We start from the raw sequence: 11,798 nt of genomic DNA on the forward strand, positions 1-11,798 counted from the left end.
ATAAAACTGCAGTAGTGACATGTGGCCATGCAACCCCAGCTGGCATCCAGGGTGGACCGGACCTTCAGTCCTCCTTCCTGGCACAAATTTCCCTCTGAAGCAGTGCTTTGGGAGGCTCAGTGCCTGCAGGCTTTGGGAGAGCCTCTCAACATCCTGCCAAGTTGGACTGTGGCTCCAGAGTCATCCTTTGTCTTTCAGGAGCAGGCTAAGGATTTTTTTTGTGAGTCTGACTCTATTCTCCTGTGCTCTCCAGACCAACCCTGAAGTTCCCCCCATGGATAACGTAGGGCTGGAAGATACCGTGGTGGCGAGAGCACTGTATTAGGCAGCCATGCAAAGGACCTTTGGTGCAGAAGGGTCCAGAGAAACTGCGCGCGACAAAACTCTTTGGGGGGTTATGACTACTCAAGCAAAAAGGCAGAAACTTCTCGGATGAGACAAACTAACAGGTTACAGGAGAAACAGGAAGAATCAGACACACCAACAGGGGTAGCAGAGGATTGCTTAAGGTGAAGGCCCCAGATACTCTAAGAGGTAGAAAACAGCTCTGTGTGTGTATATATAATGTGTATATCTATTAGGCTGTAACAACATAATATTTAGGTTGCAAGAGCAACCAGGGACTATTGCTGAGACCAGGATCCCATCCAGACAGTATTGATGCAAATATTCCCTAAAGACAGTGCAAGAGAAAGATGCTGTCTTTGCCTGATGAACTGAGAATGAATTTACAGACACAAGAACAAATCTTACTTAAAGAAAGCACAAAAAAACCCCTAACTTACAGCAAACTGTAAGCTTGAGCTCACACTAGAAAAGGGTGAGGAGTGTTTCTTGTCATTATTTTACCAGTATAATCCTTGCACTAGTGAAAATGAATCGGAGCTGTTTTTCTCCCTCCCTGGCCAGCCTAAGTGATTCGGGTGTGTGTTCCCACTGGTGTGACGGTTGAAGCAGAGGTGCCCTCCCAGGGAAGCACATGTACAGTAGTGCTGTGCTGGAGCTGAGGCCAGATGCCATCTCCGAAGGAGGAGAAAGTTACTATTTGCTCTTTCAGCAAGAAGTGGGGCCTCTCTCTCAGCTACCGGATCTGTAACATCGACAACTACCAGCCTGTGTGGGTTCAGTGCAAGACAAGCCATGCACAGATACTGAAGAGCCAGCAGTGCTGGCCTCTGCACCCCGTGTCACGCAGGCTAGAGAATATACTACAGTCCTTGAGTTAGCCAGCAGCAAAGGTGTGTTCTCAGACCTTCCAAAAACAAGGGAAAGCCATTTCTAATGACAGGAGTGATTAGCCAGGGATATGACTTGCCAGGGGCTAGGGTGTATTTTCTCTCGTGGAAGATTAAAAAGAGTAACAATCAGCATGCTACATCCTTTTGGTATTTACTTTTTTCTAAAGCAAATGTGGGGCATTTCTAGGGAGTTACAAGAAAATCAGACTGGCGGGTTGTCTGGCTTCAGCCTGTGCAAATCAAGAGATGAATTAAGAGTTTGGGCTGGGGACCTGGTGCTGGGCAGGGCCCCAGGTCCTCAAGCAAGCCTGCAAGGCCAGGTGCTGGGAGGGCACCCTTAATTTTCCCCACAGGGGAAAATTCCTCTGGGCATCACCCTCTGGATGAGCAGATGACGACTCTTCTCTCCCTGCCTCTGCCAGAGCTGCCTGGTGGGTGCAACACTCTTCCCCAAAAGCATGTGAGAGAGCAGTAACTCCTGGAAATGGGAACAATAATGCTGTATGCACCCCAACTACTCCCTCTCAGGGCCTGTACATATTGCAAACCCTTGCTACAAGCCAGGTAAAGCTAACTTGGGCTTTTCTCTGCATTCTGTCTCCTGCCCAGGGTTTCTTCTCCGAACATCACCTGCTGGTCCTGGGGTGCAAGAGTGGCTTGCATAGGGCAGCATCTCTTTCTGCACCCACCCCCCCCACTCCAGGCCTTTGAAGCACACCGTAATCCTCTGCCCGCCTGCTGTGAGCTTTGCGTTTTTCCTTAGGCACAAAGCTCCCATCCCAGGAAGCAGTGTGTCGGGGCTGAGTCCCTTCTCTGCAGGCAGTGCAAGGTGTCCTCTCCCGCATGTTGTGCAGAGGGGCCGGGGTCTCCCTCGATGGAGTGGGGCTGGGAAGCGTGGCCTTTCTTTGCAGCCTGTCTCCCTCTACAAACTCTCTGAAAGGGAAGGAGACCCACGGGGGAATTTTCTCCCACTTCTTCCCACCGGAGGCTGCAAAAGGGAAGACGTTCTTTCTTCTGCCTCCCCGCCATTGGCTTTAATCCCTAGGAAAAAGGGAGGGCAGTTGGGTATCTCAGCATTGTAGTCTGAGAATAAACGCTTTACTGATTTCACAGGGTGTAAGACCAGGAGTGTTTTAAATCAGGGGCAAGACCAAAGGGTTTGTTGTTAAACCAACGAGGCTGCCAGTGCAGAGCACTCAAGGAAAACAAACAGAGCAGTCTCCATGTATTATTAGAAAGGTATTTCTCTGTCTGAACAAAAGGGTCAGAGGAGGAGACTTAAGGCCAGAAAAGCAGCTCACGACAAATGTGCATTTCAGAAGGGGAGTTGGAGTGGCCAATGCTACGGCACTGCACGGCCCCAGCACCACAACTCCCCTCACCAGCAGCTCTGTCTCCAGAAATGCTGCAGCACTGAAAGGAGGAGAAAAGTCTCCAGGGATTTCAGAGCTGAATGGAAAACAAATACAAAAACCCAACCGACCAAGCAGAATTTGCTCAACCCCTCACACGTGGCAGTGAACAGGGGAACAACTGCACAGTAACTAAGGCACACAGAAAACAGGCGCCTAAAGCCTATCTGTAACACGTGATCCCAGCTAACATCATGCTAGAGACTGGGGCAAGCTTAAGGTGGAATTACTTGGGCTTTCTCCGAACTGTCCGTGGAGGGGCCTGCTCTCGGTAGCATTTGCTGCCTGCACCAACTCTGCTTCTGCAGTTAACTCCTGATTTCAGCGTGGCTCTTGCTTATGCGTAGCACAGCCCGGGAGTGAGTTGGAGGCCAGGGCATGTGCGGGATTTTCCCTGTAGCACTTTCAGTCAGCATTTTGCCCTCTTTTATACACCCCAGTCACAGGGCTCCAATTCAGGCTTGTGACTTTCTAGCTCAAACGCAGCTTGGCTTTGATTCATCCGGAGTCATATGGGATGCTGAAATGCCACGTGAATGTTCAGAAATGGGTCTGGGGGAGATCTGGGGCGAAGGATGGTGTCAGGAGTCAGGATGCTGTTCATATAACAGCGAGCACACTCTAATGAAGTTCCAGCAGCCTCCTGCAGGGCAGCATGTTTCCTCCCGCTACCTAGCCATAAATTCCTGCGCCGTTTCATAAGCTGCCCTGTGCAGCCCTTCCTAAAGTTATCTGCAGATAGGTATCTCACAGGCTAGTCATGGCTTAACCAACAAGTAGCACACTGCATTTATTTAGCAGTTCTGACTGAAGTTTTACAAGTGGGATTGTGAAGCTGCATGTCATTAATGTCACTTCATGTATGAGGGAAACTGAGGCACGGAGGCCTGAGGACCCTGCTAAAGCCAATCCAAAGCTATAAGCGGCACCCAGCTGATCCAGTCACACAGATTCACAAAGCACCACAGCGGCTCCCACCTTCACCTCCCTGCAAAGACCCTCGGGGCAGCGATGCTGTGCACTTTTAAGGGATGTAGTGAAGGAGAAAAGCAGGCGTTAAAGGACTAGCTGGGAAAGCAACCTCCTTTCTTGCCGGCTGCACTCAGCCCTGCCCGGCCTCTTCCTCTGCTAACAAAGCATTTCTCTTTTCCCTCTGGAGTCTTTTGCAACTGGAATGGAACCAGCGAGATCACGCTACTTTTCAAAAGCTGTGACCTGAATTCTCACATCTAGTAGCGCCCCACACAAACAACCTTAACTTTCAGGCACTTTTTAAATGCTGGCATAGAATATAACAAACCCTTCGGTTTCATTCAACTGCAAGTAGTGATGATTTGTACCCAGGGGCTCCCCTCAGTCCAGGCTCCTTGCAGGCACGAGGCTGGGCTGGGAGGATGCGTATACACGTATTCTCAGAGGTAGTCACTTTGCAGCAGTAACATGAGGACTCCAGCTCTGATTTTAGACAGGGATCGCTTAACAAAAAGCAGCCACCTAGCTGCAGGCACAGAGCCACACTCGAGCTCCCGGGATAAGAGCCAACATACACTGCATAGCAGCTAGAAGAGCTTACAGTAAGGATTTCTAGGATCACGCAGAAGCAAACAATCACTAGCTTTTAAAATCACACACATCCTGCCTGCAAAGAGCAATATCAATAGAGATCTCCCGCTGCCCACTTTAAATGGCTGGGAAAGCTCCAGCCCCGAAACAGCTGCAATTGATCCCCTTCTTCACCCCCCCCTCCATCATGTGATGGTCCTGCCCAAGTGATTTAAGCTGCGGGAGCTCAGCGCTGAGTCACGCTGGGCTGCGGAGCAAGGGGCTCGGGGGTGTCCTGTCTGGTAGGGCCGGTGTCTGCAGCATGGAGCAAGTGAGTGCCGCCTTCAAGCTGGACTGGTGTGCCAACCGGGACTAGGGTTTGCTTGCCTGGGGGTTTTGGGCTTGATGCCAGAGGTAGGAGGAGAAAAGGATTAGCTGAGAGGAAATGCTGGGCTGATATATGGCTGTGGGACGAATAGGTAGGGCTGACCAGCTGTTTTTCTTCTCCTCCTCTTATCTACCATGTTATTTAAGTGGGGAAGCTGTTCTAAGGCATGTTTATATCTTTGAGTACTCTAAAGGTTTGGGACCATTTGCAACTCTAGAATTTGCATATCCTTTATATTTTTTTTTTCCTTAAACTTTGTATTTTCCTTCTGGAAAACTTGGGTACAGGACTGGGCTAACGCTTAATGCAACGGCAGAGGAAAGCAGGATGGCAGTGTATTCTGACCTACCCCTGCCCCCCTAACTTTCCTTTCCTTGAAAGACCCCCGGGCCCTGAGGCTGTGTTTCAGGCTGCTCTCCAGTGCTGTACTAGAAATAGAGCCAGAAAGCAGCATTAGTGCCATGACTATAAGCAGTTTAGTGACCGGGGGGAAATCTGACTTCAGCAGTCTGTGCTGTGGGCAGAGGAGGGAGTAAGCATGAGGACAACTGCTGTTGGGGCTAGGTGGCAGTCCTAAAGTCCCCACGAGCAGCTGGTGTCGGCGGAGGCCTGCACAAGCCAGGCAAGGAGAACTAGCCCAAGTAAACAATACACCTAATTTAAAATTAGGCTCCCTGCCTTATCTGGGATGTGGTTAAGTGGAGTTCAGCATCGTTGCACCTGGGCCTGGAGCACAGGCAGCAAAGCATGATTTGAGTTATGCCTGACCTCACCAAACAGCATCTTCCTCTTAGCTGAGGGAGGCTGGTGATGTTAACCGCTATTTTGGGGTGTGCAGCTGGAGGAGTGAATAACCTGGCTCCAAGAAAAGGATCAAGCCCTTGTCTCTGCAGCGGGAGCTTCCCAGGGAGGTGTTTGTTCTGCTTTACTGGGCTGCAGCCAGAAGCAGGCTCCACTAACCCCTCTCTCTGTGTGTAGGCTGCTTTAAGTCAAGACAAGAAACTTTTTTGGTGGCTCCTGCTGCTTGGAGGCCCACCTAGGGAAGGGGGACAGACCTAGTGTTAGAAAAGCTCCCTAACTAATGGCTCTGGCCACTGCTGTCTTTAAGGTGCAAGCTTGCTTGCAAGGATGTCTTCTGTAGCAGCTGGTAAATCAGTGCCTTTACCCTACTCTTGTTACACTGGCTTGAATCGCCTCCTTGCCAGCTTATGTTGCTTAGTGGGGCGGTAGACCCCAATGGGGTGGTGGCTGTGAACTAGGATTCCCTGGCAGAGGGCTGACACAGGCAGCTGGCCTGACTCAGTGCTTCCTCTAGCATAAAAACCACAAATGCGTTTGGGTCTGCCAGAGCTGGTTTGTGCCTTGGCCCAAGCACTGCTGGTAGGCTTGCCTTGGGACAGACTAACTCCTGTGGTTTGGCCCTGCAGGGTCTGGTCGTTACTCAGCTGGACATCCAGCCTGGCGAGTGCATCAAGGTCAAAGGGAAGATCCTGTCTGATGCCAAAGGGTGAGTGAGAAGATGGTGAACGGATTGGTGTGGCACTGGGGGAAGCCTGAGCTCCTGCTGTGTGCTGACAAGCTGAACTGGGTTTCTGGAGCTGCTGAGCAGGCACCTCCTTTGCACTGCCTCTCTGTTTCCCCAGGTTTGCTGTGAATGTGGGGAAGGACAGCAGCACCCTCATGCTGCATTTCAACCCTCGCTTTGACTGCCATGGGGATGTCAACACCATTGTGTGCAATTCGAAGGAGGATGGCATGTGGGGTGAGGAGGACAGGAAGGCTAACTTTCCCTTCCAGCATGGTGACAAGATCGAGGTAAGGCCCTAGGGGTGTGTGCAAGGCCCTGGCACGGACTGCTAACGGGCCAAGGGTACAGCTTTTTAGTGCTGCCTTGCACCTCTGTGGTGGAGAAGAAGCAGGCATGGAAAGGGGACTAAGCAACAGGGGAAGTGTCTCGCAGCTGAAGCCAACCGGCTGTGTAGACCTGCTCTGCTCAAGTCAATGCCCAACAGCTCAGATGTGTTAAGTGCTCCACTCTGGCCTTCCTTTGCAAGCCATGCAAGTAAGAGCCGTTAAAACACTGACCTGAGATTCAGACTGGGTCTCTCTCATCCCTTCGTTGCAGAAGCTTGGAGCTGCCCTTGGGCAGAGCAAATGAGCTTTCTTCCCTCCATGCCTCTGCTGGGCAGGGAGGAGGCTGAGCTAGTGAGCATGGCCTTGACACCTGCAGCCACTTCATCTGTCCTGCCTGCAGACTGAAGGTCGTGGGGAGTGAGGCTTGTGAGCTGTCATGTGTTAGCCTTCTTTCTTGTGGCTCTCTACAGATTTCCATCTCCTTCAGTGAAACAGAAGCAACGGTGAAGGTGCCTGAGGCGGAGTTCCAGTTCCCTAATCGGCTGGGCATGGAGAAGATTGAATACCTGGCTGTGGAGGGTGACTTTAAAGTCAAAGCCATTAAGTTCAGTGAACAGCTATAGCTCGGTTTGTTTTGTTCTCTCTCCCCTGCATAGTGAAATAAACCCAAACTTGCAATGGCTGCTTCCTCTGCTGTTTTCTGCTCTAATCTGCTTGCTCCTGTGTGTGCTACAGGGGTGGGCAGTGGGAAAGGGTATGTGTTTCTCTATGTGCCTTCTTACACTGTGGCCTTGCAGCTGGTACTTACTTAGACCACATGCCAGGCAAAGCATGATTTACTGTGAATAAAGCTACCTTAGCAATAGTTGCTCCCTTGACCCTGTTTGCTGCAGTGGGTGGTCCCTGGCTGTTTGGTTTTTCAATTCTGGGACTAGTCTCAGCCAGGGAAGTTCAAAAAAAGTGTACGTTGGGCATGCATTGTGCTATTTCTGACCAAGAAGTGCTGCTCACATGTCCTTGCTGGGGATGGGGGACTGACAGGGAACAGGGCATGGCTTGTGCTCTTGCAAGTAGCTTTGCTTTCCAAGAACATGCTCGGCAGTTGGGTGCATTGCAGGCTGGCGCTAGCGTACTTAAGGAGTAGAGAAGAACAGGCAAGTCAGGCTAACTGCACTTGCTAGGGGAAAAGATATGGAGTGTAAGGTGAAGCCTGACAGAAAGCTCAGGAGTGAGGTCTTGAGAGGATTCTGGCTGTCTATTATGCTCCTTCATGAACTGTGGTCTTGATGCTGTCGGAGACCCAGTATCACATTGTACCATGAAGTCAGTGGCTTAGCAGGATGGCAGGTATGGGTAACAAGCCACGTAGCAGCCTGTGGGTCAGTGTCTGTAACACTTGGTGCTAAGCTCCAGATGCAGCCTGAGGGCTGTATCGGATGGGGTTACTAGAGGTACTGAATCCTGAGTGGACCAAGCACAACTAGCTGCAGTTAGGCAGATGGAAAAGAAAAAGCTTAGTAAACAGTCTCTTTTGCTTACAACCTCTTTGCTCGTGCGATGCCTTGGAGTGTGTCTGCTACTGCTATTCCCCAGCTGCCTGCTAGCCATGCTTACCCAAGACAGGGCTCGAGTTGGGACTGCCGCAGCATTTGAGGACCTGATGAAAGGTAAAGAAGTCCTGCCTGCTGTGGAGAGTTGGGAGCCTGGGCAGGCTGCCCAGGTTTGGGGGCTGGCTCTGTGGTTACTGAAGCTAGAAGAGCGCTGCTCAGCTGGTAACTGACTGCGCTGGTGAGGTCTTACTTAGCCAAATGCTGCTGAAGTGCTGGAATTTGACTCTTGTTGGCTAATCTCTCTCAGCAGGGCTGTTCTAGACTAGGTCTGCATTTGCTGTTCCTTTGAATAGCTGAGCAGTTGGTCCAGCTGCTTGGGTAGGAGCAAGACCACTCTGCAGAGTATTTCAGCCATTTGAAGGCTTTTTATGGAGTGGCTGACAGGCTGCAAGCCTGTTGCCTTCATGTCAGCACAATTGCTGCGTGGCAGTAACACTGTCCAGATCTGTACTGCAGCAGCTGCCCCAGAGCTGGGCATCCCATGAGTGATGGGGGGATTTGCTTTGGAGGGTGGGCCCTCCTGCTTTACTGGTGTCCTTTGGAGGGTGGGCCCTCCTGCTTTAGTGGTGTCCTTTTCTCTCTGCTGTCTGATAACCCTTGTTATGGAGGCCTTCTTGCAGCTCTGCCAGAAGGGTGTGACTTGTAGCTGTCTCTTGCCAGTCACCCTGTGGGCACAGACATGGTGATTGACAGGGCGCTTCCTTCTTCCTCTTTGCTCTCCAGAGCCGATTCAGTTAATGATAGCAAGGGACTTGGTGTGCAAACAAGCAGGAGGCTTTTTGGGCACCTGTCCCTCTGGCAAGGTATGGGTGCCTGGGGAACACCAAAGGCTCTGCTGCAGTGTCAAAGTTCAGCAAAAGTTTCCACTCTGCACCTGCTGGGAGCGTGGGGAAGGAGTTGCTGTAATCTATCTTCTGTGTGGGAGTAGGACAGAGATAGCATGCGCCCTGCGTGGCAGGAGCCTGGCCATACTGCAGGACTAACTCATCTGACACTGACAGGGGCACAGATAATGGTGCTTGTAATTCCTGTCCTGCACATACTGGATTACTTACAGGATAGGATGTTAGTTTTTAGAGGATAGGATGTGTTTACTAGGCAAAGGATGAGACAAGTCTTGCTGATGCTTTGCCTTGTCAAGTAAGTCTTGAGATTTTTTTTGGAAGACTATTTGTACTTGGGGTCGGGGAGAAGAGGATGGCTTTTGTCTTGTTTCCCCCCTCTATCCCTACGTTAACTATCTGACTGAAGGTAACCTGAATGACTAAGTGTACAAGCACTTAAAAAGTACAAGGCCCTTATGTTGCAGAGGCACAGGGGAGCTTACAGCTGGTCCCTCTGCTGTCTCTGTTCCTGGCTGCCCTGATTAGCTGAGGTTTATGTCTGTCAGCGCTGGCAAGAGTAAAGCTGATCTCATTTTTGCCTGTTAGGCTGGCAGTCCTGATTTCTAGGTAGGTTAGCCGCAAGTGTTCCTGACCGCTATGCTCAGGGTACAAATAGTGCCTTCACAGGGGCCACCCCCCTCTTATACTTTCCACAACTGTTAATTAGGCTTGTCCTGCTTCCTAACGCTGGCAGCTACCACTAAGGAGACCACAAAACAGGAGAAAGGGTAGGAAGGAAGCATGCCTTTGCCAGCACTTCCTGCCTCTTCAGTTTTGTTCTCCCATGTCCCAGAGCTATAAATACTCCTGTTCCTATAAGTGACACCGGTAAACAGGCAGAGTAAATGCAGAGTGCCCTGGCTGGCTCCTAGAGTGATGATAAGACTTCCCTTCCGCTAGAGCGATCAGGAAAGCAAGAACGTTATGCCCTGCTGCAGGCAGAGGGTCACAGTGAATGTAAAAGCAGGGCTTGTCCCTGCCAAGTATGCTCTCCTGGAAGTGCATGGTGAACTCGGCTTGTCAGTGTCTCTGGGAGGACCCTGAGCCCTGCTTGCTTTGGGGAGGAGCAGCAAGCACCACAGCATGGCCTAAGGGTGTGGGTTTTCTTTCTTATTTCAATCCTGCAGTGTGTGTAGTCAGTCTTGCAGTCCAGCGACACATCCTGACAGGAGCCAAGAGCCTACAGGAAGAATCTGCCCCTTGGTTGCCTGAACACTGAGACTGAGGTGGGGGGGAAACAACACTGGTCCCTGTTGAGAGGGATGCATCTGCTGAATCCTGTAAGTTTGCTAATTTGTACTCAGCCTCCATCCCTGGGTATTCACCAGGAATCAGAGCTGCACCACTTTATTTCATTACAGCATCATGGCGAGGGAAAATGGGACCTTGAAAATCTTGCAAAACAGCTGTGAGGCTTTGTGTTGTAACATGGAGATTTAGAGTGGATATTAGGAAAATATCTTCAGGGTTGTCAAGCATTGGAACAGGCTGCCCAGGGAAGTGGTTGAGTCACCACCCCTGGAGGTATTTAAAAGACGTGTAGATGTGGTGCTTAGGGACATGGTTTAGTGGTGGGCTAAGTAGAGTTAGGTTAACGGTTGGACTCGATGATCTTAAGGCTCTTTTCCAACCAAAATGATTCTATGAACACAAATTAAGTGATATATGTTACCACCTTGTGTCTAGGAAGAGGAGAACAAACACCCAGTTGCAGAACAGACTAGTTTGGAAACAGTAGATGTGGCAGGAATTAAAATCTCATGTAGGACCTAAAAGAGGAGTGATGGCTAAGACAGACCGGCAGCTTTGTCTTCACAAGAAATAACTTCTCCCTGAGCAGTTCACATTAACTTCACTTGACAGAAATAGGCTATCCAAGTGACTCTGCAGCTACACAACCATGCATGTGACACAGCCTCAAAAGATACTTGCAGGACACTGTGCACCCAGAAACTGTGCATGGTGAAAGTATGTGCTGTGTGTGGAAGGAGGGTGCTGGGGTAAGCAGATGGGTGACCCAGGTGGCTGTGGGAAGCCAGCTGGGTAGCTTTCCACTGCAACTCACAAGCAAAAAAAGTGCAAGACAATTTCTTCTAAAAAATAGACATAAGAAATTAACCGACATCTGTTGTCCAAAATGAAAAGGTGACCACCAGCCAGCTTTGCAGGGTGCTGACAGTCATGTTCTTTGTCTCCTCACCTCCTGCTCCCTTGGCCCCAGTTTCAACATTTACAAACCAAAGGGAACTTCTGTCACGTACTTTCAGAAAGCCAGCCTCAAACCTGATAACCGGCCCCCCCATTCTGGTGCAGAGCATAGGAAACCTTAACCACACAATTCCCCTTTCCTGTAGCGTGATGGAGGTCTGAGCACAAGGCTAGATGCTGCTGGTGTGGGATACCAGGCCCTTGGGGTCAGACCGGTACAGACCATGGTGAGCTGTCTGTGGACAGGAGCCAAGGGATGAGGGCAAGTCCTGCTAGGCGACTGGGGGACACCGCTGGGCTTGCACGCCGTGCTGAGACCCCCTGGATACGTGCACCGTCACATCCCCGCGTGCTGGGGCCCTCCCTCTGAGGACACCCCTGTGGAAACCAAACCCCCAACATGCCTGTTTTCCAACAAACTGGGCCATTTTTCCCCCTCAACCCCAAGCTGGCTGCTCCACAGCGGGTGCAAGCAGGCAGGCGCAGGCTGCAAAGCCTTCCCACGTGAAGGAAGAAATGTATAAAAATATATATGTATGTACTCACCTTTTCTCAGCAGGCTTCAGGCTGAGGCGTGCATCTTCCTGCAGTGCCTTGTGTGTGGGCTCCTGGCTGGCTGCCCCTGAGCCCTGCTGTCCCTCGTTAGCCTTGACTATGCCACA

The 11,798-nt window shown here is 50.8% G+C and overlaps 1 protein-coding gene across 1 annotated transcript; it reads left to right on the plus strand.

The window, feature by feature from the left end:
* Window positions 1–4,450: 4,450 nt before the first annotated feature.
* LOC103916943 (16 kDa beta-galactoside-binding lectin) lies at window positions 4,451–10,157 on the plus strand. Its single transcript, XM_009324018.1, has 6 exons — window positions 4,451–4,523; window positions 6,008–6,087; window positions 6,224–6,395; window positions 6,905–7,038; window positions 8,768–8,847; window positions 10,056–10,157. Exons 1-6 carry the CDS (start codon window positions 4,515–4,517, stop codon window positions 10,145–10,147), a joined length of 567 nt encoding a protein of 188 aa, XP_009322293.1. The 5' UTR covers window positions 4,451–4,514; the 3' UTR covers window positions 10,148–10,157.
* The last annotated feature ends 1,641 nt before the right edge of the window (window positions 10,158–11,798 follow it).

Source organism: Pygoscelis adeliae, unplaced genomic scaffold (genome assembly GCF_000699105.1).
Source record: "Pygoscelis adeliae isolate BGI_AS28 unplaced genomic scaffold, ASM69910v1 Scaffold55, whole genome shotgun sequence".
Lineage (NCBI taxonomy): Eukaryota > Metazoa > Chordata > Aves > Sphenisciformes > Spheniscidae > Pygoscelis > Pygoscelis adeliae.